The sequence below is a fragment of the Rhinatrema bivittatum genome, chromosome 18 (genome assembly GCF_901001135.1).
Source record: "Rhinatrema bivittatum chromosome 18, aRhiBiv1.1, whole genome shotgun sequence".
In the NCBI taxonomy this organism is placed as follows: domain Eukaryota; kingdom Metazoa; phylum Chordata; class Amphibia; order Gymnophiona; family Rhinatrematidae; genus Rhinatrema; species Rhinatrema bivittatum.
In genome coordinates, this window is record NC_042632.1 from 26,057,501 (window position 1) to 26,084,972 (window position 27,472).

The following is a 27,472-nucleotide window of genomic DNA, read 5'->3' on the forward strand; positions in this document are numbered from 1 at the left end:
TACAAAAAATTTATTGTATCTACATTTGATAATATGCTATGAGATGATTTGTATTTTATGTCGAAGCATTTGAATGTTTAGGAATTTGAAAATGAGATCTTATGAGAGGTTGAATAAATGAGTGTGGATGATATGTGATGGATGATTGGGTATGATTATGTTTTATTGTTATATCTATTGTGTGGGGTATTTGGGATAATTTGTGATTGTCTTTTATAAAAAAATTTTCACCAATAAAGTTTGATAAAATTGATTGATGTCACAATATATATATTAGTCGTTAATTGGTTTGTGATATATTAATAAATTGCCAGTCTGGATATCCTGTCATATGACAGGGCAAAGGTAGCGCCGGCGCCATTTTGGTTCCTGTCCCCGACGTCACGAGCGTAGGAGATCGCTCCCGGACCCCCGCTGGACCCCCAGGGACTTTTGGCCAGCTTGGGGGGGCCTCCTGACCCCCACAAGACTTGCCAAAAGTCCAGCGGGGGTTCGGGAACGACCTCCAGCACTCGAATCGTGTTGCTGTATTGCAAAATGGCCATATGGCCGGCGCCATTTTGCAAAATGGCGCCAGCCGTACGGCAACACGATTCGAGTGCAGGAGGTCGTTCCCGGACCCCCGCTGGACTTTTGGCAAGTCTTGTGGGGGTCAGGAGGCCCCCCCAAGCTGGCCAAAAGTCCCTGGGGGTCCAGCGGGGGTCCGGGAACGACCTCCTGCACTCGAATCGTGTTGCCGTATTGCAAAATGGCCATATGGCCGGCGCCATTTTGCAAAATGGCGCCGGCCATACGGCAACACGATTCGAGTGCAGGAGGTCGTTCCCAGACCCCCGCTCGACTTTTGGCAAGTCTTGTGGGGGTCAGGAGGCTCCCCCAAGCTGGCCAAAAGTCCCTGGGGGTCCGGGAGCGATCTCCTATGCTCGTGATTTTGGGGGACAGGAACCAAAATGGTGCCGGCGCTACCTTTGCCCTGTCATATGACAGGGCAAAGGTAGCGCCGGCGCCATTTCTATCAACGCACCCATGGCCCGAGAGTGGAAGATTACACCGGGACCCCCCCACTGGACCCCAGGTAATTTAAGACATTTTGGGGGGGTTCAGGAGGGTGGGGGATTTATTTTAAAGGGTCGGAGTGGGTTTTAGGGTTGTTTTAGTGTGCCGGTTTTCTCGCCCTCCCCCTTCCCCCTTCCCCCGATTTACGATTTTTGACGATAAATCGGGGGAATTCCTATTATATATCGCCTCTAACGATTTTTGACGATTTAAAATATATCGGACGATATTTTAAATCATCAAAAAATGATTCACATCCCTACCAGGCATTGCCTACTAGGAAACTATGGGATGGGAGAAAGCAACGTCGAAGTACACATGGAAAAAGGCTAGAAACCAGCAATACATTAGGAAGGCAGAAAGCATCATGAGCTACAGTCATGGAAGACCAGCCTAGATCCAAACTAATAAAAAAACAAAAAAGCACCGCTACCACTTTCCCCACATCTGTAGTCTATCTTCTCCTTAGTTAACAACTCTCCTGTTCAGAAGAACATATGAACATAAGAAATGCTAGAATTTAGCCTGATAAGTTAGGAGTGTCCAGGGGCATAACTGGGAGGAGCTGAGCTAGCTGCCTAAGAAGGTCATTTTCTAAAGAGATCGCATGCGAAATGTCCCTTTTCGCATGTGATACCTAGATTGGAGCGTAGTCCGCACCAGAAGGGGAGGAGTCGGGGTGGCGTCGGGGCAGACTCCGCGATGACTTCGCTGACGGCGAAAGGTAAGAACCCTTTTCGCTGCCAGTAGCGCGCCCAACAGCACCACCTTTTACAATGGCGTTATTGGGTGCGAAAGCCAGCAGCGATTGCACCGCAGAGGTGCGATTGCTGCCGGCTTTCACAGGCCCGTCCCCCACTTCGACCCCCCTTCCCCCATTACCGCCGGATTCTCTAAGGTCTGCGACCTTAGAAAATCCAGGCCTAAGTTAACTGGCTAACTCCAATATTCAGATAGCAGGATGACTTAACTAAGGCTTGGATTTTCTAACGGCGCACAGGTCTGTGAATCCTGCGGTAACAGGGGGTAGGGGGGCGAAGTGGGGGGTGGGCCTGCAAAAGCCGGCAGTGATAGCACCACTGCGGTGTTATCGCTGCCGGCTTTCACACCCAATAGCGTCACCGTGAAAGGTGGCGCTATTGGGCGCTACTGGTGGCGATGGGTCTTAACTTATCCCTGCCAGCGAAGTTTCCGGCGCATCCGCCACGCCGCCGCCCTGACTCCTCCCCTATCTAGCTATTGCACGTGAAAAGGGACTTTTTCCATGCAAAAAGTCCCTTTTATTGTGCGATAGGGATAGAAAATGACCCCCAAAGTTTGGTTGAGTCAAAGAGCTGTCCTAAAGTTAGCCGCTATAATTATCCGGCTACCTAATTGAGATAGCCGGCTATATTCAATAGTGTGACTACACTCTTAAATATGCCTCCAACATTAGCTGGATAAGTTCATCTGGCTAACTTTGCTATCTGAACTGTTTCTGAATATGGACCTCATGGTGTTTCCTTTTGTTTTATTATTATTTGAAAGAATCAGTAACTCTCCTTTGTTTCCCGTTCAGCCCACTCATGATTTTCTAAGCTTCTATCCTGTTCCATCGCAGTGGTCTCTTTTCTGTGCTGAAGGGCTCCAGCCTGCGTAGCCTCTCGTTCCTTTCTCTTTATCATTTTTGTCATCCTTTTCTACACCTTTTCTAGTTCTGCTATGTCTTTTTTGAGATAAGGTGACCAGCAGTGCACACAAAGCTCAAAGTCGGACGAACCATGGATCTATGCACAGGCAATATGATACTTTTCATTGTATTCTGCTTTCCTTTTCCAATCATTCCTAACATTAAATTTGCTTTTTTTGGCTGCTGCAAAACACTGAGCAGAGGATTTCAATATTTTGGGTCAAGGACAAATTTTGAGTACACAAAATGTATACAATCAGTGGGACATTATCTGTACAAAGCCTTTCAATATTCATCTCTTCAGTTTTGTATGAGTATACTATGTGGTGCCTTTCTTGTAGGTATAATTGTACATGAGGTGATGTATATGGTGCAGAAGTGACTGTTGAAATGGTTGTCTGAGTGTTTGGGGAAATAGAAAAAGAATAGAGATAATGTCATCATGAACAAACAAGCCTGATTTTCAGGATATTGATAATAAATATTGATCAGATATATTTCTGTGCACTGGGTACAAAAAAAAAAAAAAGCTAACTTTATATTTGGTTAACTTTGAAAACCAACTCTCTTTGCTGTACTTGCAGACCTGAGTTGAGAATCTCCGGTATGGAGTGCATAGTTAAGATAGATTTTAAGCTTTTCATGCAGTCTGCAGTATCATGATGTGCTTTGCAGTGCATGAGTTCAAGGGGTTTGAAGCATTTTATGCAGGTGGGCATGAATGATGTGACTGAGCAAAAGGCTATGTGTGCATGTGTACACAATCTGCATAATCAGCATATGCTAATAGTGAAGATAAGGTAAGGCTGGAAAGGAAGAACACAGTTGAAAGGTTTTTTTTTAGCTTGGTTATATCATGGACTTGATTTTAAAAAGGATTTTCATACTTAAAATTGGGTTTTGCATGTTGAAATGACCTTTAGCCATGTAAGTGGGCTTTTGAAAATTGATACAATATATGCCAATGAATTGCCCATGGAATATTCACATGTAAGCCCACTTTATGCGTGTAAATGGCTTTTTAAAATTAATGCAATAGGAGGTACATTTACACGCACAACTCCTTTAAAAATTACCTAAGTGTCTAGCCACCTCACTGGGGCCAAGTATATCTGCTGGAGAATATATAATCTCACCCCAGACTGCATCAGACAGTAGCAATGGCAGGCAGGAAGTTTATTTTATTGATTGTTACTTTCTACAGTGAATATTTTGACTATTTTATGTTTGTAATATTGTTATCCACCTCAAACTGGACAATAGTGTGGGATACAAGTCTTTTAAATAATTAAGTAACATGCATAAGTAAGAAGGCATCTGCATTAGAATTCTCATTAGACCTTTGATATTGCAAGTTGAAGTAATAGCCCAGTGCTGCAGGTGTGCCTTTGACAGAGAAGGACCCCTTGGACCCCAAATTTTCAGTTTGGTATATAAAAAGAAATGATGTCCATATCAGTATAGATGGAACTTTCTCACTAGGAATACAGTGCCAGCACTTCCATTTCAAGTTATGAATAGGTGCTATCCACGTTTGAGAGCACACAGGAAGCAAAGGCAAATGGATGCACATCCCCATTCAGAAATCTGCGTGATAACACAACACCTATCCATTTGCATTTCATATTTTTGTTTTTGCTAACTAGAACTTAATGGTATTATACATCACTCACTTGTTTGTTTACACTTGTTACCAGGCACTGGCCATCCCCCCACAACCACCATCTTGCAACCTTGGCAACACAAACAAGCAACTAAGGAGACAGCCAAAGGGAATGCAGAACCATACCTATTGCTAACGGATTGCACCTCCAGTTGACACTTTTTAACATATCTGTAACATTTTCAGTTAGTGCACACTACGTACCGTTACTTAAATCCAAAATTAGGAAAACCTGAAATAAATACCCCTGAACCATTTTTAAAACAAAATCAAATAGGTAAGGACTTAAAACAAAAATGACACACACACACAAAAAAAAATCACCCCTATTTTCCACCACAAGAGGAAATCTTGCATCAAAGGTTATCAACACAGTTACAGCCACTAAAATGGCTTGGACCTGTCCAAAGTGGTCTTTGAGCAGATGCAACACACTCCTTTGCCTAGAAATTTAAGGGGATGTACCAGAAGTACCATGTTTGGCACAAATTTGATGTCATAAGCTAATAATGACAGAAATAATTTGATCTCAATTCCATTTTTAGGCATTGGGGCCTCCTCAATGGCCTTTACTTTGGTTGCAGTGTTCTGTCCATGGAGTTCATGCTCTAGTTTGAATTCCTAGATAGTCCACTAAATCTTATTTTCCCAACTTCTAAAAATCAGAGAAATCTGTTTTTAAATGCCAAACAATGTTTATTAGAATGAAGAAAACAGTTCAATATTTACAATTACTTGCAAGGAGAGAGGAATAGCTGTATAGACAGCATCCTGGTTCAGATGCTATGAGTCTCTGGAGCTCAGCAATCAGAAGAAGACCACTGCAGCTGAAGTTGGGCTACTAATACATAATGTTGCAGACGTAAGGGTTGGACCCTTGGACCGGCCTGATGGAGTGGGATGGAGGAAGATGTGAAGAGGTAGGTCGGAAGGCAGAGCCAAGCAGGACGTAGAGCCGAAGTCTTCACCCTGGAGACCCGAGATCCCCCCAGGAGGAGCCTGTGAGGACCCGGGCCGCTGGGACTTAGGCGAAGGTAGCGAATGGATGAGAAGACAAACCAAGGTCGAGGCGGGAGGCAGACATGGAGAGTCAGGAGCAGGCTGAAGTCAGGAACCAAGGAAGTAAGTCAGAAGAAGTCTGGAGCGGAGCTGAAGATCTGCAGCTGGAACTGAAGCGGGACCAGGAACTGAAACAGAAGATCCAGAGCTGGAACGGAAGCAAGATCAGGAACCAGGAATCCGAAGCTGGAACTGAAGTGGAACCAGGAACAGGAACCAAGGATCCAGAACTGGAACTGAAGCGAGACCAGGAACCAGGAATCTGAAGCTGGAATGAAGTAAAACCAGGAATAGGAGCCAAAACGAAGATCCAAGCAAGGAACAGCACAGTGCAACTAACACCCAGCAGGGAACCTCGTTGCAAGGCGATTTGTTCAGTCAGACGCTGGGCTTAAATACTTGACAGTGTCTGACGTCATTCCTGGGGGCGGCCCGCGGTCTGGCGGGAAAAGCCCTTTAAAAGGACCATCCTTGCGCGTGCGCGCCTAAGAGGGGAGGGGCCAGGTTTTGAGGCTCGGCAGCATCTCCCTCGTGGAGACGCCACCACGAGAAGGCCTGAGCAGGTCCGACCGGCAGCGGGTCTTGTCGTCGGCGGAGCAGGGAAGAGGACACGAGCCCGGCAAGCATCGGACCCTATCCTAGGCGCCTCGGAGGAGGAGGTAAGGGCCCGGTCGCGAGACTTGCGACCGGGACCGCAACATATAAAGTAAACTAGCAGCATAAGGGAAATAGAATATGAGGTGAAAGAAGGATGGCTTTCTAGGAGCTTGAAGAGGGTGAAGCAGAGCTGTTAGCTTGTAAGAGCTGCGTCTAGCTGAAACCTCAGCAGACAGTCCCAGATTGCTTTGAGTCAAATGACCAATAGGAAGAGGGGAGAGCACTCAGGCAGAGAGAGAGAGAGAGAGAAAGAGAGGGCAAATCAGAACATATCCAGTAAGGGTTCCGCAACATTTAAACTATATCCAATAAGTAAAAAAAAAAAAAGAGCTACACAACATGTAGAGAATCTAATACGTGCAATTATTGTAGGATAACACAGGGTGGCAGCAAAATAAATATATTCCTACACTGAGGAGGCAGAATATGCAGTATCAACTCCTTGACAGAGATGACATGTCCCATGTATTCCACTTGTGACTGGAAAAAAAGTGCACTTCTTTTTGCTCAATAGGTTGCACTATCATCTGGGTCTGTCATCAAAATGTCATTAAGATAATAGACAATATCAAAGTCTGCAGGAGGTGAGCCATCGGTTTTTGAAATAAAGTCAGGGAATACCATATGGAAAACATGTAGGGTTACGAGCTTTCCAGCATGTTAATTGTCAACAAAGCTTGTGGCTCTGGGGACAATGTCATTTTTCAGATATATGCTAGAGATGTCAAGTTTTGGAAAACTATTCCCTCCTGAAAGTTGAATAAATAGATGCAGTGATTTGGATAGGGGATACTGCTCTAACTCCAGACATGGGTTCACTGATTAAAATCCTCATATATGTGGATGGATCATCTAGTTTTGTACACAAAAAAAAGCACTGAATCCCAGTCTCTGTGGTCCATGGGTACCAGCACCCTCTTCTTTACCATTTGATAATTTGGTTACATAAGGCACAGACTGACTTTTGGCACACTTAGGCACCTCCACATGTGCCGACCCTTGGCAAGACATTCTCCGCTCAGTACTAAACCCTTCCTGGAATTTACCCAACACCACATCAATTTCCATGAATGAAGAAACATCATGCTAATCAAGTTGCAAGGCTTTTCTGAAACAATGCTGAGTGCGACGCTTGTATGTAAAATGAACTGCAAGGAGCTTCTCTGAACCATGAGTACCATCGATTGGAGGAGTGAAGGCAGCAATTCCAGTGACTCTTGCACAAATTTTGCCTGGTGTGTCCACAGTTGTAGTAGCAACTCAGGTGACGCTTTCCCTTCTATGGAAATAAAACACGATAAGAGTTCTACCTCATTGCGCGCAGGAAATGGTAACTTGGCTCCGGCCCAATCTCCGTGCGGACTCCGTAGGCCGATTACCCCAGTGACAGGGCTGGTGCTAGTATTTTTGCTGCTCTGTGCAAACAATGATGAGCAGATTTTCAAAGGCTACGCGTGTAACATACGGGCGTAACCCGAGAAAATCTGCCCTTGTGCATGCCGAGCCTATTATGCATAGGCTCGGCAGTGTGCGCAAGCCCCGGGACATGCGTATGTCCCGGGGCTCGCAAAAAGGGGCGGTCTGGGAGCATGGCCGGGGGCATGGTGGCAGTCCGGGGGTGGGGTTGAGTGCTCCGGCACAGCATGCCGGCAGCTGGCCGGCACGCGCAAGTTACGTCTGCCTTGGAGGGAAGGTTTGGAGCGGCCTTGGAGGGAACGGGGAAAGCCATCGGGGCTCCCCTCATGCTCGGTGCGCGTAAGGTGCACATATGTACACCCCCTTGCGCGCGCCAAGCCTGGATTTTATAACATGCGCACGGCAGCGCACGCATGTTATAAAATCAGGCCTAGATTTGTTCACGCCGGGTTGCACAAACAAATCTACCCCCGCGTGTAGATTTTAAGATCTGGCCCTTACTGTGCTACCCCCCCTCCATCCGATTCTATTTTTTTAATGTTTAAATTGTAGTATTTTTCCCAATAACCAATACACAGTAAAAAGTGTCAGTCACACTCTGCCCCAGGCCCCCTCTTCCCCCACCAATAAAAGCCCTCTGCTGATCCAAACGTTCATAACTGACACACCCCTTGAACCTATATTACCACATCATGGGAACAAAACACCTAAATGGGGCAGGAGCAATACCCAGGTGTTCCGGCTCTACCTGTTGGAACGTAAAAATGGTGCAACATGGCCCTGTAACCAACACCATTTTGTTGTACAGAAGTACTTGCACTTGTGTGGTGCCTAACCAGAAAACCCTGCAAAAATAGGCACTTTGAGCTCATATGGTATTGTAAAGTGTGTTGGCTATGGGTCTGATCCTCTGAAAGCATTGAGTATGAGTAAACTGAAATACAGGGTGGCCCATGGAAAAGTAGCCTGCCTCCAATGCACTGGTATTGGAGGCGGGCTACTTTTCCATGGGCCACCCTGTACAATGATCTAGTAAATCTCTCATAACAAAATAGAACTACCCACCTACACTTAAACAGTAACAATCCTACCTATGAAACTACAATACTGCAGATACTGTACCAGGTCACAAAACACCAATGCACCTGCTATTAGGAAAACAGAATCAGCCAGACTACTAAAGATCCCTACACAGAAACTACACGCTAGCAGAATACCTCACCTCGGTCACACATGCAGAACAGAAACACACCCTCATCAAATACAGAATAGAAAGAACAAACTATAAATAGAAATGTGCAGGAAAAAACTGAACTAGAAACCAAAACAAGCCAGACACTGTATGCAGTGCAACAATGGAAAAATAGAAACAACGCCACCATTCCTCATAAAACATCAAACAATAAAATCAAGAAAAGTAAAAAATCATAATAGTAAAGCCACACTAATAAGAATATTTCCAAAACAGCTGATGAATATAATAATATTCATTAATTAAGAGCTTATATAAACATTTAAAACATTTCCAAACAGCAATAAAATATTTCAAAATAGCAGACACAACAAATAGTCAATAATTAAAACTGATAAGGATGGAAAAAGCTCCCGCTCTCCATACCTGTGGACTTTTGATTTCCATTCACCCTATACTTGCCATGGATTAGTTGTTGTTGTTGGTCGTGGTGGTGTTGGTGGTGGGGATTAGCACAGACTTTCTCCACTCTTTCTCAGACACACATACAAGCAATCAGGTAGGCTCAGGATCCGTCTCTCTCACACACACACACATGCACAAACAGAGGAAAGCAGGTACCCTCTCTCTCTCTCTCTCACAAAGGCAGGTACCCTCCCTCTCTCTGTCTCTCTGTCTCTCTCTCACTCACACACACACACACACACACACACATGCATACACAGGCAGGTACCCACTCTTTCATATGCTCACATGCAGGCAGGCTCCCTTTATCTCAAACACATGCAGGCAGGGTCCCTCTCTCTCTCACACACACACATACACTCACATAAGCTTCCTCTCTCACACATACCCGCTTTTTCACACAGCTGGGGGTACCTCTCAGTCTTATTCCTTCTTTTCTTTGATTGCTGGTATGGTGAACTCTGGTGGCAGCTCTTTGGAGCTTCTTTCTCTCTCTCTCTCGAGCCAAGCCTAGCAATGGTGAAAATCGCAGTGCTGGAGAGCAGGGAGAAGGCGGCAGTGGCAGAAGCCCATTCTGTCACTCCTCCCTGTGTAATGTTCAAAACTGGCAGGGCTTGCACTTCCCCGCATGCTTATCTCAGGCATCGTGAAATCAGCATAGAGGAAGTGAACGCCCTGCCTGTTTTGAATATTGCTGGGTCTGCACGTGCGGAAGGAAGAATGGCTGAAAGGGCTGCCTCGGCTTCTTTTTCTCCTCCTGGATTGGGTCACGCAGGGTCTGAGGCGTAGCATGAGCAATGGCGCGTGTGCTCACCTTTAAAGAAACACTGCCCACCACTAGCTTAAGAGGGAAAGTCATGGGGATTCGTTCCCGTTTTTATGGCAGATAGCCCTCTCCCTTTCTTGTGCTGCTACCACTGCCACTCTGCTAGGTGCGCCGCTCTGTGCAATTGCATGATCTGCACCCTCAAGTTATGCCAGGCATGCCCAGTGATACATCATTACACAAAATAAAGATTCCACGAAGAACAGGAAGTTAATGATATCAACTTATAATAAACGAATCCTGAGACACACAGGGAGTGGGTAAGCTCAGAGAGACCTCATAATTAGGTGCCCAAAGGCTAAGCTGATATAAGCTTTTAGTAGCACAAGCTTTTCTTTTAATCATTGGTCTCAATGGGCTGTTTGTGGAGGGCGCTTCCCAATGTGAAGCTGCCCCAATGTACTTAAAGTCTCTATATGTACTTCAAAGTCGGGTGATGCCACCATTAAAAGCTATGCCCGAAAATATTACTTAACTTGCAACTTTATTCCAACTTTATTCCAATAATGTCGGATTACACCATTTTACCATCATCACTTCAAGGCTTGTCGACGGACACAAAGTTGCAAGTTAAGTAATATTTTCGGGCATAGCTTTTAATGGTAGCATCACCCGACTTTGAAGTACATATAGAGACTTAGTACATTGGGGCAGCTTCACATTGGGAAGTGCCCTCCACAAACAGCCCATTGAGACCAATGATTAAAAGAAAAGCTTGTGCTACTAAAAGCTTATATCAGCTTAGCCTTTGGGCACCTAATTATGAGGTCTCTCTGAGCTTACCCACTCCCTGTGTGTCACAGTGATAAATCATAGCATTCCGGATTATGCTAAACTTTTGCAAGGTGGCTTTTGAGCTTGCATTGGTGTCCCGCATCTCTGGCAAACTTGCAATTGTCAATTCCATGCTTTCCCCCACAATTTCTAGCAAGTTGATGCAGCAGGCCTTTAGCAGTCTCATCATAGGAGCCGTATCATCTCGAGATCCAGACTTCTTGTCTCTGTGCTAGCAGCAGCTGCCTGCAGCTGAATATGTAAAGTCATGGCTGCTATGGAAGCAGATGCATATTTTTGTATAGGAAATTACCGAACGCAGATTTATAATACAGAGGGGGGTTATTTTAAATTGAGATTCTTGATGCATGTCAAATTCATCCATGAGCCAGGCGACTTCCGAACCATTTTTCAGGCTTACATTTCAACATGTTTTGATTATAGTAAATCGTTATATTATGAGTTATCGATTTCTAGTTTAAAAGCGTTGCAGATCAGAGAATTCTGCTACCCATCTTAATGCTAATAGGCAGCGGAATGAACATATTTACCCCTATACTGAAACACCTTCATTGGATTCCTGTTCTGCAATGAATTCAATTTAAAGTTTTAGTTTTGCTTTTTATAGTTCTAAAATTCAAGGATCCTCTACACTTAAATTCCGTATTGACTCCATATATTCTTAATCATCCACTTTGCTCCAGTGAGAAAAATCTTCTGTTAGTTCTTTCCCCCAAAATTGTTCATTTGCAAGTAAATTTTAAATGGGTTTCGCGTGTAAATTTCGGGGTTTACGCACCGTGCACATTTTACAACGGGCCCAGCCACATGCGTAAACCCCAGAACGTGCCAAAGTGCCAGGCATCTCCAAAGGGGCAGGATGGGGGGGTGGAGTCTGGGCATGGAGGGGCGGGGCAGAGGCAGTCTTGGACAGCGCCATTCGACAGTGTCCCAGGGAAGCGCACGCTAGCAGCTGGGTAGCGCGTGAAGAATACTTCTGCTCCAATGGAGAAGGAAGTACCAAAATAAAAAATTTGGGGATAGTTAGGTTAGGTTTAGGAGGCAGGGAGGAGAGGGGAAAAGGGAGGAAAGGTAGGTAGAGGGGTAGGAAAGTTCCCTCCCAGTCTGCTCCTTAATTGAAGTGGACTGGGAGGGAACTGGGAAAAAGGCTGATCTTGTCGCCGCGTGTAATTGGAAAATCCCCCCCCCCCTCCCCCGTGCATGTGAGTCATGGGCCAACTGCATATTACATATTTACATAAACTGCATATTACATATTTGCTCTTACATCCTTTAGGGCCCCCATTTACGCCCTATTTGGATGGTTCTCAGGTTCATAGCGATATTACGCCTGTTATTACTGTTTTGCTGTTCTATTTATTTTATTTTATCAGACGCCTTGTTTTAATGTAACGCCTTAGCAGCGATTGTTCTGTTATGATGGAAACTGATATGATTTGATATTTTTTTTCAAGAATGTCGGTATAGAAGAATTATAAATAAATAAATAAATAAATAAATACATATGCACATGCAGATTTTAAAATCCAGCATGCATATGCATGCAGCCATCAGATTTTATAACATGTGCGAAAATTGGCACATTCATATATGCACGCCGGGAACTGCATGTACATGGACTCACGTGCGCTGCTTTTAAAATTGACTCCTTGGTTAGCAACTGTTGTAGGGCATTTTATGTATTTGGGTCTCTATGTTGGAATGCCTTGCCCACTGAATTGAGAGAGATTGATGAGCTAGTGAAGTTTAGAAAGCAGCTTAAGACGTAGCCAGTTTTTGTTTTATGATGATTTAAACTTGTGGTTTTTGTTAATGCAAATTTTTTTGTTTTACTTTTGTTTATATTATACTGTTTTAGCTTGTATTTTAAGACTGAATTACACATATTTTTGTACTTCACTTAGCACTGTTATATTATAGGTGGATAATAAATATTTTACTAAATAAATAGATAAATAATAGTTTCTATATCAAAATAGTACTAAATGTCAGAGGTCAAAAAGAAGCAACCATACCTAAGAAAAGGCAACAAATACAAATATTACAACAGGACCTAAAACACAAGTACATCCTCTATTAATTAAATACAACAAGCAGATCTACTATAGATCTCTACACAGAAAACACATGCTAGCGGAATGTCTCACCTTGGTCAAACATGCAGACCAAAAAAACAAACAACAGAATAAAGAGACCATAAAATATAAAGTAAAACTTGCAGACAAAAACTGAATTGGAAACTGCAAAAAACCAAATTCTGTATGCAGTGCAACAATGGAAAATAAAAAATATTGCCATTCCTCATAAAACAATAAAATCAAGAAATAAAAATAAAAATCAATAGTAATAAAACCACACCAATAAAAAACTAATTTAAAACAGCTAATAGAATAACATGCAATAATTAAAAATTCATAAACATTTTAAGAACACCAATAAAATATTTAAAAACTACACATCAAATAATACTCTAATAATGTATGCAAATAAGGATTAAAAAAAGAAATCTCCCATTTTCCATACCTGGGAACTTTTGATTTCCAGATGCCATAAAATTGTCATGGATTAGGAGGCAGAGAGCAGCCACACAGATTTTCTCCTTTCTCACACATATGCATTTTCTCACACACACACATGCTCGCTGTTATGGTTTTGAAGTGTTTGGTGGATTCTTAGGTACTGCAGTGATGGCCACTGGCACGGGGAGGAGCCCCATGGGGAACTGCAGTACCAGGCTAGACTCAAATGCACAGTCACAGAGATAGTTTTATTATACAGCTTGTAGAGTTCACCAGAAGTGGCAGTAGTGAGTAGATTCCTGCAGCAGCAGTCTTGGGTCCTCGGCTGAGGAGACCCGTCCCACAATGGTGGTGCAGGGAACTCCGATGCAGATTGCCAAAAAAAGGAGCTGTAGGTGAGACAGACTGATAGATGTTGGATTACTCACAACTCTGGTAGCTGTACTGGTAGAGTTCCCAGCAGGTAGACGCATTGGTAGCAGGCACCAAGGTAGACAACACAGGCCCTCGAGGAGCGAGTACCTGGATACTGGATAGGCACCTGGAAAGAAGCATAGGGCCCCCCGAGGCGTGGGTATCCAAGTAGAAGAACCCTGGAGGGTAGAGAGAGAGAGAGAGCTTCCAGCGGCAGAGTAGCTAGACCGGAGAAGTCCAATTGTTGCTAACTCAAACTCAGTCAGCAATTGGGTAGGCTAAATACCCGGACAGAGGTGAGGAACTTCCAGGGCCATCCTTGATAATTCCCGCGCTGGCTCCTTTAAAACGACAGCTGACATCGCTGTGCACAAGAAGGCGACGTCAGGGGGCGAAACTTCAGCAGCGGCAGCATTTCAGCCGTGAGGGAAGGCCTCTCGGCCCCAGAGCAGGCCCAAGGGAAACCAGCTGCATCCTCCAACCCCGTCTCGGTGGCCCCAATGAGCCGCCGTGGAGGTGGGTGCACAAGCTCGACCCCAGCCTCCAGGGTTGAGGAGCATAACACTCGCTCTCTCTCACACACTTGCACACATGCTCTCTCATTCTCTTTCACAACACAGACCTACAGACATCCATACACACATGCTCTCACTCTCACTCTCATGCACATGTTCACTCTCTCTAACACATATGCTCTCTCTCAGTCTCTCTCACATTCAGACATGCTCTTTTTTACTGTCACACACTGACACACACATGCTCATGCATATGCTCACACACTCATGCACACTCTCACAGATATTCTCTCTCACTGTCACACATATGCACATGCTCTCTCTTACTCTCTCTCTCTCGCTCACACACACACACACACACACACACACACACTTATGCTTTCTCTCACTTTTCTCCTTTTTGAAGCAGCAGCAACAGTCTCCCTTTTTAGCCCCATGGCAAATGTGATGCCTTCATGTAGGGGCTGTAGGACCCATCCCTCCTCTAGCCTAGTTCTTCTTCCTATAGAGCAGGCCATACCACTCCTCCTCATCCTAAGGCATCCTAAGGCATCCGTTATTTATATTCATTGTAAAGCTATTTGCTATGTTATGTTACACTGTGAACCGAGGTGATGTTTTGCTACGTGCCCCGGTATATAAAAATTCTTTAAATAAATAAAATAAATAAATAAAAGGCATTGTTTCTCCTCTGCCAGGGCTGCCGCACTCCTCCTCAGATTCCACCAGGTGTCAGCCATGATGCTGATTCTGATGCTGTCAGCTCTTCTGATGGTAGTAGTAGTAGTAGGTGACATTACTGGCAGCACTTCAGGTAGAACTATGGTGCCCTTCAGGTAGCGAAGCCTATGGCTGAGGCCATATTGGCCATAGGCACACTATGGCTAAATATTAAAGCAACAGAACTGCAGATGTTATGAGGTTAATCTGGAAAGGGAAAAGGGCTATACATCTATATTGGTGTGACATACAGACCTCCTTCACAGGCAGAAGAAATGGATAGAAATTTAATGGAGGATATTCACAGTTGCTATGAAAGGGAATGTGCTAGGGATATGCAGCAGGGATGGATACGTTCGATTCGGTATTTGTATTCGTCGGGACCCAAATCCGTTACATCCGTTTTCGGGGGACTCCGATTCATCCATTAGTTACGTATGGTATTCATTTCGCATTAAATTAAAAAGAAAATGCCATTCTGACCCTTTTAATTAAACTACAACCCTCCACCCTCCTGAACCCCCCCCCCCCCCCCCCCCCCAAGACTTGCCAAAAGACTCTGGTGGTCCAGCTGGATCCTGGAGCATTCTCCTGCACTCAGGCCGTCGGCTGCTGGTATTCAAAATGGCACCGATAGCCTTTGCCCTTACTATGTCACAGGGGCTACCGGTGCCATTGGCCGGCCCCTATCACATGGAGATTTTCCTTCTATCCCATCTCTTTTCTGGTTCTCTACCTTATTGTTTTGTTGTATATCTCTAGGATCTCAGCCTAGTTCTCCCACCCTTCTTCTTTCTTGGGAGTGTATTGTCCAGAAAAAATACTAAGTCAGATGGAAAAATTGCAGGCATATGTGAGAAGACGCACAGGAGAACACTTTTACATGTTCTCAATGTGGTAAAAGTTTCATTAAGAAGAGAGAACTAATGCATCATCATAAAATCAAAATAGGTAAAAGACTTCAGTTACAGAATTCGGGAAAAGCTTTAATACATCAAACCTCACAAATTACCAGGAAGGCCATACTGATGAGAAACTATTTACATTCTCTGACTATAACAAAAGTTTCAATTGGAAAGCAAAATTCACACAAAACCTATAATTCCACCAAGCAGCAAGATCAATTTCAATAAATAAATGTAATAAAAGCTGATTTCACTTAAGTGATGCTGATGACAGCTCATTCTCTTGTACTAAATTTGACAAGTGGCAACTGCTTCAACAGGAAGACAGACATCTCCGATGCCACTCTGACTTGCTGCTGTACCCCTAATCCTATTCCTCAGGGGTCTTTCTTCAACTCAGCATTGCTGCCATTCCCAGACTTTGCACCCTGAGGGTCTTGCTGTTACTCTGTCTTACTGTCATGCCCCAGATTGTAAACCTTGGGATGTCCTTACCACTCTAGGGGACTTCTTTACACCTCTCTTGGTGCCTTGAGGTTTTGATGTCACTCTTTGTGTTGCTTTGCCCTTAATCGGTTTCTTGGGATTTTTTTTCTGCCATCTTTTCTGCTTTGTTCCACCTTCATGGTGCCCTAGGATATTGATGCCACTCTTGGTGCCACTTTGTCTCTCTTGCTGTCCTTCAGGGTTTATTCAACTGTTGCTGGTGCCTACATTTGAAGCCTCGGGGTGTTCTTCCCACTCTTGCTCCTTCTTTGCTTCTCTGATGGTGCCTTGGAGAACTCCTGCCACTGCCCTTTCCCCCTTTATGGTCCCTTAGGCTATTTGTGCCACTTTTGGTGCCATGTCTTGTTTAAGCTAATAAAGCAAATGAAGGTGCCCTACTAAATGAATGAACAAACCAAAACAAAAGGTTTTCCTCTGCACATTCCTATGATAGAGACATTTAATACAGAAACATAGAAACATGAAGGCAAAAAAACAACCATATGGCCTATGTAGCCTACTCATCCAACCAACTAATTCAGCTTTAGAATATCTACCACTCCCTCAGAGATCCTCTGTGTCTATCCCATGTTTTTAATGGGGTAAAACCAGGATTGGCTCAACCTGTCCTGAACATCTGGAGCCACTTAGCAATACTAAGCTCTTGAAATGCAATTAGAATCATGTGCAAGTAATATATATATATATATACACACACATATACATTAAAAGGGGAAAGACTACTGTAAGCTACAGGGTAAGTAGTTACAGGGTTAGTAATTACAGGGTTCATTTACAAGGTTAATTTATGATAGCATTTGTGACCAAAAAATGGATGGCAGTTGTTTTTTAAGCTGAAACCCAATCTTCTTTTTCTTGAGTGTTGGAATGCATCCATATTATATATAGATATTCACAGTTTACAGATTTCTTCTTGCAAGTTCATTCTGGGCATTTACAGCAAGTCATATTGACTAGTTACCTTGACAACAGCAGATATGAATACATTAGATCTGCTGCAGTATTTCCATCACATTGAGTGTTAGTGGAGAGATGAAATAGCCTGAAACCATCAAATAATGAACAGTATTTTTAGAAATCAGTAAGAATATTTTGAAGTACTGATGCTTAAGGTGATATGACATGTGTACCAAGGAGGAAAATCGAAGAGTCACATTCAGTGGTGGCAGAGTTCCTTGTTGTTGGGCAGTAAATCCTGTACAGCTGTACAATATCACTTTACGCCTATCCTCAGAGACCTCCATTGGCTCCCTATCTCCTTCAGAATCCTCTGCAAAATGCTCACAATCATTCATAAAACCCTTCAGAGCCAGGACATACACTGGCTCCAGGACGCCTTACAGTTCCCCTACAGACTCACCAGATCCACCTACAAAGGAACCCTCCAGTCTCCCTCTCCCAACCTTACTCATCTCATCTCCACGAAAGAAAGCGCATTACCCATTGCAGGGCCCGCTATCTGGAACTCCATGCCCCCTCCCCCCCCCCGACCTGCGCCAGGAGCACTGCCTCCAGAAATTCAAAAAAATCTAAAAACCCGGCTTTTCAAGCAGGCCTTCGCATAACTCCGCCCTCCCTTCCCTCTCCGCACACTTTATCTCAGATACCTCCCCCTCTCCCTCTCGCACCCCCCCCCTCAATGCCTGCCGCACCTGTTTGATACCTACCTCTTGTGAAACTGTAAATAATTGTAAATAATCCACCGCCATTGACTTATTATAATGTTGTTACCTATTTTATTCTACCTGTTCTTGTTTTAAGCTCTACCGGTTCAATGTATTTCTCTCACTTTGTTAATCTGTTCTGTATAATCCGATATGATGTGAAAATGAATACCGGTATGGAAAAAAAAACCTCTAAATAAATAAATAAATAAATATCTGTCTGAGCAAGGTTAAAAAAGAAACCATCAAAATGTTTTCAATTAATATGATCTACACAAAATCTTCTAGCCATGAACCAATTTGCACAGATTGAATGGCCTTCAATATTCACTGCTCTAAAACAATTGTGAACAAACATTCTAGAAAAATAATTTCTCAAAAAAGATTTATCAATGAAATATGTTTTTAGAGAAATGTTTTCCAAATAGTTTGCTCAGAATTAGTCCATAGCAGTCATTATTGGAGGTTGTTCAGTTGGTATAAATTGGTTGGAAGCTCTAGAAGATTTTTTGTGGATCATATCAACAGAGATTTTTAAAAAATATTTCTCCTTTCCTTTTGTTTGGATAGGTGTCTTTGATTAGGGAATGGTTGTTTTCATTTCCACTTTTTGTTTTAATGCCTGTTATAAAATATAGCATCTTATTATGGGACTGTTTCACTTTTCAGTTTCAATGTATTCATTTAGATACTGCAGTCCCATAGCTGAAAGCAGCAACTCTGCATTGTGTGCCAGATCTGTAAAAGAAGTGTGCAGGAATTTCTATATTTCTTCTTTTTCTGTGACACATTCTCTAAATTAGAACCCATGTTTCTTTTTGACATGGCATTTCCTTTTTCTGTTTTCTGTCTCAATCAGGACTGGTCTCTATTGGAGCTATGGAAGCAGGAGCATCCACTTGTAGCTACCTGGAGCTTTCCACATTGAATAATTCACACCCAGCTAGCTCCACCCTTTTCCCAGCTGGCCTAAGGTGCTGAGGTCAGGCTTAGGAATCAAATCCGGTATTCCCGCACAGCATGGCCACTAGGCTAAGCCATGAGTTCAGTTTTCTAGTATGATGACATAGCACAAAGTCTTTCAACATGTTATTACACTTCCCTACTATATACATTTGGAATGGCCACAGAAAGATCCAGTACTCAGGACAGAACTGATTCCACCTGTTTTGTTGCCCTATATAAATGATCACTGTGCTATCCCCCACCTTCACCCCCCCCCCCCCAAACCCACTATGAATTCTAATGAAGCCACTCATGGGTTTATCTTTTTATTTCAACAATAAGCTTATGGGTCTCTGATGAATACCACTTACGGGAGGCAATGGAGCAGGATAAGGCTTGTGGTGGTCAAGTCTGGAATATTTGATTCCTATAGTACAAAACATGAGCCAACAGTTTGTTTTGGGGAGGGCAAGGGGGAAGGTTGTTCAGTGGACTTTCCTCATAGATTATTATAGCAATCAACTTTCAAGGTATATCTAAGTTTTGTTATCACAAAATAATATAAGCCCAGTACAAAGGTAGGTATATCCTGCGTACAAGAGAATTAAGTATTCACCAGAAAAAAATCATATCGGTCAACAAAATCCAGCGGTCACCAGTTATCAATAGGTAAATCCTGTGTACAAGATACAACTGGATCAGAGACATTGAACTGGGTCCTGGGATATTTTATTTATTTCATCAGTTTTATAAACTGCCTTCCCAGTCAAAAAGCTGCCCAAAGCAGTATACAATTAGGATTGCAAACTGGCTCCAACTTTTTAGGACAGGTTGATCTGGCCCTAGTTTTACCCCACTGTATACATGGGGCTTCTAGTTCGGTATTCCCCATTACATTGTCTTAGAAAAGCAAGACTATAAGTCTCTGAATGCCGTGAGGTACAATCAGCCTGTCCTGAAAATCTAGAGCCAGTTGGCAACCCCATGTACAATAAAATTCCATAGTATCAATAACATAAAACAACATCATCATGATAAAAAGACAACAAACACAACATAATTAATAAACATCAAAACCAGCACTCCAGAATCCAAGACCACCTCCCACACTACAATTTGCTTGTTCACCTCAATTACGCAGTAAACAACCAGACATTTTCTTATAGAAAGCTAGATACTCCCTCTCAACATAACAACATAAGAAGTTGTCATACTGGGTCAGACTGAAGGTTCGTCAAGCCCAACAGTGGCCAGTCCAGGATGAAATTACCCAAACATTAAATATATCCCCTGCTACTAATGTCAGACATAAGCAGTGGCTTTTCTCTAAGGGGCAGATTTTAAAAGCCCTGTGGGCCTAAATCCAGCCGGATTTACGTGCGCAGGGGACTTGCGCACCGGCGCGCCTATGTTGCATAGGCCGCCGGTGCGCGCAAAGCCCCGGGACATGCGTAAGTCCTGGGGCTTTGCTTGGGGGGCAAGTCGGGGGTGGCGCAGCATTCGGGGGCATTCCGTGAGCGGGGCCTTGTTCATGGTGCCAGCCCCTGGGCATTAGGGGCCATGGCCAAGGCCTCTGAACCAGCCCCTGGGCCAGGGAATGGCGCGCTGGCAGCCCGTTGGCGCACACAAGTTACACCTGCCTCGGGCAGGCATAACTTTCTTAACAAAGGTAGGGGGGATTTAGTTAGGGCTGGGGGGGTGGGTTAGGGGGGAGAATGGAGGGGAATGTGGGGGGGGCAAAAATAGTTCCCTCCGAGGCCACTCTGATTTCGGAGCGCCTCGGCGGGAACGGAGGCAGGCTGCTCGGCTCAGCTGCACAATTGCGCGTGGCAGCGCGTGGCAGTGCACACATGTTATAAAATCGGGCATAGATTTGTTCGCGCCAGGTTGTGCAAACAAATCTTCACCCGTGCATAACTTTAAAAATCTACCCCACAGTCAACAACTAAGCTTATAAACGACTTCTTCAGGAACTGGTACAAACCTTTTTTTAATCCAGCTACACTAACTGCCTTAGTCACATCCCCTGGTAACAAATTCCAGAGTTTAATTGTATATTGCGTGAAAAATAATTTTCCCTGATTTGTTTTAAATGAGCTACTTGCTAACTTCATGGAGTTTCCCTTAGTCCTTCTATTACCTGAATGAGTAAACAACCGATTTACATTTACCCATTCTCTCATAATTTTGTACACTCACAAGTAAATTTTAAAAGCCCTTAATATCTCCCTTCAGCCATATCTTCTTCAAGCTGAACAGCCCTATCCTCTTTAGCCTATCCACATAGGGGAGCAGTTCCATCCCTTTTATCGTTTTGTTCGCTCTTTTCTGTACTTTCTCCATGCTAAAAACAAGGTTCGTGGGACACAAAAGTTGTTTGGCAACTAAGAAGTTGAGTGCTCTCTTAGTCCAACATTGTATTGTGTTTTCACGTACATTTTTGAAAATGAAATGGTGGGTTATCGAACAAGAACCCCTTCTCCCAGAGAAGAACAATTTCAACATAAACTTACATTTCATGAACAATTGTGGATATATAAATGAAATACTGTTTCTCCTAATGGTTTGAATGCCAAGTCAGAATGGTATTCATTAATTTAAAAATGTAATTCTTAGTGATCCGCAGATAGATACCTCTGAAGTCATGTTACTACAAATTTTTGATTGGGACTGAAGATTCCTACAGTCTATGTCAATCGATTTCAACTCTGCTGCGTATGCACTTGTGGCAGTAAGATTTGAACTTGGTGCCAAGATGCACTGTTGTCAACGTGAAGTATTATGGGGCGATTTTACGACCCACGTGCGCTCATCCATGTGCGTATGTTTCCGGGCGGGTGCACATGGATGCAGCGCGTTTATAATATGAGTGCATGGGCATGCGCGTGTTGTAAAATGCGATATCAGCGTGCACGTGCGTGAAGGATTTTAACATCCATGCGTGCATTTGCAGGCAGATGGGCTTCTTCCACACGCAGAGGGGGGAAATTTTAAAAGGCCATGCACGATAACGAGAGTAGGGCTTCCCCAGTTCCCTATATCCCTACCTAACCTTCCTATCCTTTCCCTTCTCCTCCCTGACCCCTTATCCCTTCCTAGCCACTTAGATTTATTTTGTTCGATTACTTACTGCTCCTCAGGAGCAGAAGTAATCTCTGTGCACTGGCTGGCTGCCGGCACGCACTTCCCTGGGTCAGCCTTGAATGGTGCTGTCCTGGCCCTCCCCGCCTAGTCCACACCCCCAGGCTGGCCTCTTTTCAAAGTCCCAGCACTTCAGCACGTAACAGGGGTTACGCATGTGGCCAGGCCCTTCCAGAAATGGGTGCGGTGAGCACAGGGCCCGGCCACGCGTGTAACCCCCATAATTCAAGCGTGCAGGGCTTTTAAAATGTACTTGCGAGTGTAGCAATTTACTAAGGCGAATGCTGACTTTGCAATAGTTTTTGATATTCTGTTTCTTCTTTAGACTTGATAATTTTGAAGCAACAAGCAAGTGATACCCCTAACGCGGATTCTGGTGGTTCAAAACATGCATGTCGAGTTTTTCATCCAGTAGGCTTTGTAACATGAAAAAAAGCAACAAAATTTGGACTTTGAATAAGGTAAGTATTTGCAACCAGTTACATTAATGTTTTCATTAGCATAACAAAAAAATCTAGAAAGAAATTTGACATTTTGCAATCTATGAATAAATATAAAGCAAAGACGGTGATTCATCAGCAAGGCTTATTATGATGGTCAAGATTTCTTATGTATAGTGTTGAATAAGGAGTGTTATTTGGTTTGTGGTGGTACTAGAGGTATGGATCTGGGCATCAAGAAGCAGACAGACATGACAGTGACTTCAGAAGAAATGCATACTTTGCAGAACATATCTCATTCATGCTCAGTCTTCAAGATCAGTGTCCCTGGATCCGTAAAACAATGATAAGTTAGTTTTACATAAATGCTTAACTATGATACATTGTCTACTTGACAACATGTCCAGTCAATCAGGCTGATTCTGTAAAGTGCACTCGACCATGCACACTGTTTAACACGGGTTTGGCTGCGTGTTTTCGTAGGGCATCTATTACCCCTTATGCTGTAAGGGGTTTAGCGCCTCGAAAACGCGCGGCCAAACTCCCTGAAAACTAGTAGTGCTCATCACATGCAAATGAATGTTTATGAGGCTATTAGTCAGTCACCCGGGATTCAGAAAGTAAAATGTGCGGCCAATTCCAAGGGCAGGCGTTAATTTATGAGCAGCCCGGGAAAGTGTACAGAAAAGCAAAAAATACTGCTTTTCTGTACATCCTCCAACTTAATATCCTAATGATATTAAGTTGGAGGAACCAACGATGTAAAAAAATTAAAAAAATAAAAACGTGCTGGCCAGTCCAGTTAGGAGAACGGACATTCAATTTTACTGGTGTCCATTTTCCTATCCGATTGCTGTCAGCAGATTTGGAAAACCAACGCTCATATAATTGAGCATTGCTGTCTTGAGCCTGCTGACAGATCCACTTCTCCTGGGCCAAGGAGGTGCTAAGGGCATATGCTTGCCAGGTTCTTGTGGCCTGGTTTGGCCTCTGTTGGAAACAGGATGCTGGGCTTGATGGACCCTTGGTCTGACCCAGTATGGCATGTTCTTATGTTCTTATGTCCTAGTGCCTCCTTTTAGCACGACCCCCTCATTTAAATACCGGATCGCACGTCCAGGAGAGGTGGCTGGGTGTGCAACGGGAGAGTGGGCGCACAACAGAGAGCTTTACGGAGTCACCTGTCTGAAAAGACAGACATGGCTCACTGGGCCAGCAAGTAATAGCTATACTATAACAATTCCTAGCTGATTGTATTGTACCTTTTGTTCTCCATAGTCTTTAATGGCAATATAAATGAATGGGGGAATTTGTTGCCAGAGGATGTGGTTAGTGCAGTTAGTGTAGCTGTGTTTAAAAAAGGATTGGATAAGTTCTTGGAGGAGAAGTCCATTACCTGCTATTAAGTTGACTTAGAAAATAGCCACTGCCATTAGCAACGGTAACATGGGATAGACTTAGTTTTTGGGTACTTGCCAGGTTCTTATAGCCTGGATTGGCCACTGTTGGAAACAGGATGCTGGGCTTGATGGACCCTTGGTCTGACCCAGTATGGCATTTTCTTATGTTCTTAAAAATGAATGAAACAAATAGGATTCTTTTACTTTGAAGGTGCTTCTCAATTCATTTTGGGAATCTGAAAAGAAACAAACTAATCCCAATTCATTCCAGGATATGCATTCATTTGAAATGAATGTACATCCCTAGTTCCCGGTGCTCCAGCACGTCCTCTGTGAGAAGCAGTGCTGAAAGTGCAAATTATCCAGTTGTTTCTAGCACTAAAAGCATAAATTTGGGGTTGTTTACACATCCAGCATGAAAAGCATAAACTACAGGTAATTTATGCTTCCATTGCTGCTTCTGACAGAAGCAGTGCTCTAGCACAGGGAGGCGGGGAGTTTATTCCTCATTCCCGGCAGGATAATTTTTTTGACAGCAGGTGGGTGGGGGGGGGGGGGGGGGTGTCAAGGGTGCAGACCAGGCCAGTGATACAGTCTGGTGGTGGGTAGTGCATGTCATTTGATAGGGGAAAGAGAGGGAAAATTGGGCTGCAGGTCCCCCTTTTTTTTTGGCAGTGCTATTTAGCCGCCTATCTTTTGAAGATATCCAGTTAAGTAGCTAATTATCCGGCCACACAAGGCCAGATATAATTAGACCTGCTCTGAAGCAGGTCTAAAGTTATCTGGCTAACACCATCAGATAGCAGTGAAATTCGGCTAAGTTAGCTGGATAACTAACCTCTCTCAGAATTTCCCCCGGAGTACCTCTTTTTTTTTATCCAGCTAAAATCTAGCTAGATAAGGAGCTCAGTATTCAGAAACATACCATTTGGAAGGAGGGAACTATCCATCTAGATGGCTTTGAATATTGACCTCAAAGATTCTAACCCATTATAAGGGACAGAGCTTTGAATCAACCATATTTTATGGTTAAGATGGCTAGGAAACCTTTCACGCTCTGAGACCGAGAACGTACGTGTCTTCCTGCTCACAAGCAGTGTGTGCTAAATTCTTTAAATACATGCTAAGGATAATCTGCAGAGCACAACTCCTCCTTAGTCAAAAAAGACTGTTTGGCCTCTGCAATGGTACATTTATACCGCTGAAGATGCTCCTGGTATAAATTCATGGAGATGGTCTCCCCTGGTCAGCAAATAGATTTCATTTCCAGTCTTGGTCTAATTCAAACACTGGATTCAAAGAGATCTCTTCACAGACAAGGCTGAACACCTTCTCTCACAAGGATTCTCATGACTACTCCTACTGTTCCTATTCACAGATGTTCTGCCCATGCTAGTTTTCCAGCTTTTGGAAATGATTATTTTACGAATAGAAAACGTTCTACCTTTTCTTATGATAGGGACCCCTAACACTTGTAGTCATGCATACTAGAGGCTGTAAAATTCCAATTGTTTTCATTTACATTAACAAAAATACTTGTTCCAAACCTTTAGCAATACTAGACTAGAATATTTTATTGATTAGGATGGGTTCTTTACTGAAGATAGGGAGTTCTCTATTGTCATCCAACTAATTTTTGCTGATCCCTTATTATTGTCCTGATTGAAACTGGAATAATCTTCTGGAGAAAATAAATCAGTCTTTAGAAACCAAACTCCCCCTTTCTGGTAAAAATATCTTGGAAACATTGAGCTTCACATTATTAAGAATCATATATGCTTTTCAATAGTAATAGCAATATTGTTTTCTTTCAGAGCTCGGTCAAGCCAACTTTACTGACTCATAAAAATAATCTTGTTTGTTATGGCCACAAATGGAATCATCAGTTGAGGCAAAAAATATAAAATACAGTTGTGAGAGATAGAGAATAAAAAGACTAATTTCTATTATGTCTCCATTCTATATGTAAATTTCAAGGAGTAGGCTATTTTAATATCAAACATGTTTAATATCAAACATGTTTAGACCATTGTGTTAGTTAATGCAATTACAACTTATTGAATGAGATTTAAAAAAACAAAAACAAAACAAAACAAGGCATGTATAATCTATTAAAACAAAAGGTCCCCTAGCATTGTTTTCTATAATTATGCTGATAATAGATTTTGATCAAATTCCAGTCAGGCTGTAATTTCTTTAATCTTTAAAAGTTCAGTTAGGATTTGAATTTTTCTCTTTATAACTATCTGTTTTTGAAGACCAAAATATCCCTAAAAAAACGTGAAGGAGCAACTGAGTGAATCAGTCTCCAAAATTATTTTGCATACATAATAATGATAATGCTTTTTCTGCACAAGCAATTTTCAATGTAACTTATACTCACCAAAGACCGTTCTTGCTGGCACAGATTCCCTGTTGAGCCAGAAGGAGACCTGGGATAGAATCACTGTCATAATGCATGGTAGATAGGTCTGAATGACAAAGTAACCAATCTTTCTTTTCAAGTGGAAGTGGGTGGTCATAACAACATATTCACCTGGAGATCAAAGAGAAACACATGGACAGTAAGAGCTATCACATGATTCTGAACAAAATATGTATTTAAAAATGTTATATTTCTAATTGACAAAATCTACAAAATCCTCAGGGATGACTTTTATAAAGAGTTGCTTGTGTTTAAAGGCTCATATACATGAGTGTATTCGGTTCAAGCGCAAGCAACTATTATTTTAAAAACCAGCAAATTACAAGTGTATATGCACGTTCGCAAGCAACAGAACGAAAACATAAAAAAGGGATGGATTTGGGGCAGGTCAGGGGCATTCCGGAGCAGGCCCAGCATTTTTTTGCATGTAAATCCCAATTTTAAAACGCAATCACGGCGCGCGTCGAACTGTTGCCTGCACATATTTACTTCTGCTCTTTATCAGGTATAAGTCTGCAAAAACATCATAATAATCAAAACCTGGTTGGGTGAGGGGTCTGGGTAAGTTGAGGAGCATGCAGGCTGAAGAACCAGAGGGTCTTGATGACTTAGAGATAGACTGGGCGAAAGGGTGGACTCATAGGTCAAACTGGTTAGTTCCGTCACATGCACATGTTTTTAAAACGTGCTCACTTGAACGTGGAAAAACCGACAAGCCCAAAGGAAACATACACAAATCACATTTCCTTTTGTGACCGCTTAAAATTAGGAGCACCCTTATGTGCACTAGGCTTATTTTAAATAGTATGCCCGCAGTTGCGCGGACGATTTAAAATTCCAGCATATGTGAGCTCGCACCCACATATGCGTTTATGTGGTCGCATGAGGGCTCGTTTTAAAGTTACCGTCCCTAAGTAGAGGAAATAGGTATGATTACATAGTAATACAGTAGATGACTCCATGGACCAATTCACCCATTCAGACTGCCAGTTGTGGTGGTGATCAGGACTTTTGGGTTGTAGTTTCCTCACAGTATCTTTCATTACTTTTTGCATGGCATTATATAGTTCAGTTCACCA

General features: G+C 43.1%; 1 protein-coding gene across 1 annotated transcript in view; it reads right to left on the reverse strand.

Moving 5' to 3' along the window:
- GABRA1 (gamma-aminobutyric acid type A receptor alpha1 subunit) overlaps nt 1-27,472 on the reverse strand; it is a 175,630-nt gene that overhangs the window by 21,527 nt on the left and 126,631 nt on the right. Inside the window, exon 7 of the mRNA XM_029584084.1 lies at nt 26,352-26,504. Within this exon, the coding sequence (XP_029439944.1) occupies nt 26,352-26,504 (153 nt within the window). The remainder of the gene's footprint in view (nt 1-26,351; nt 26,505-27,472) is intronic.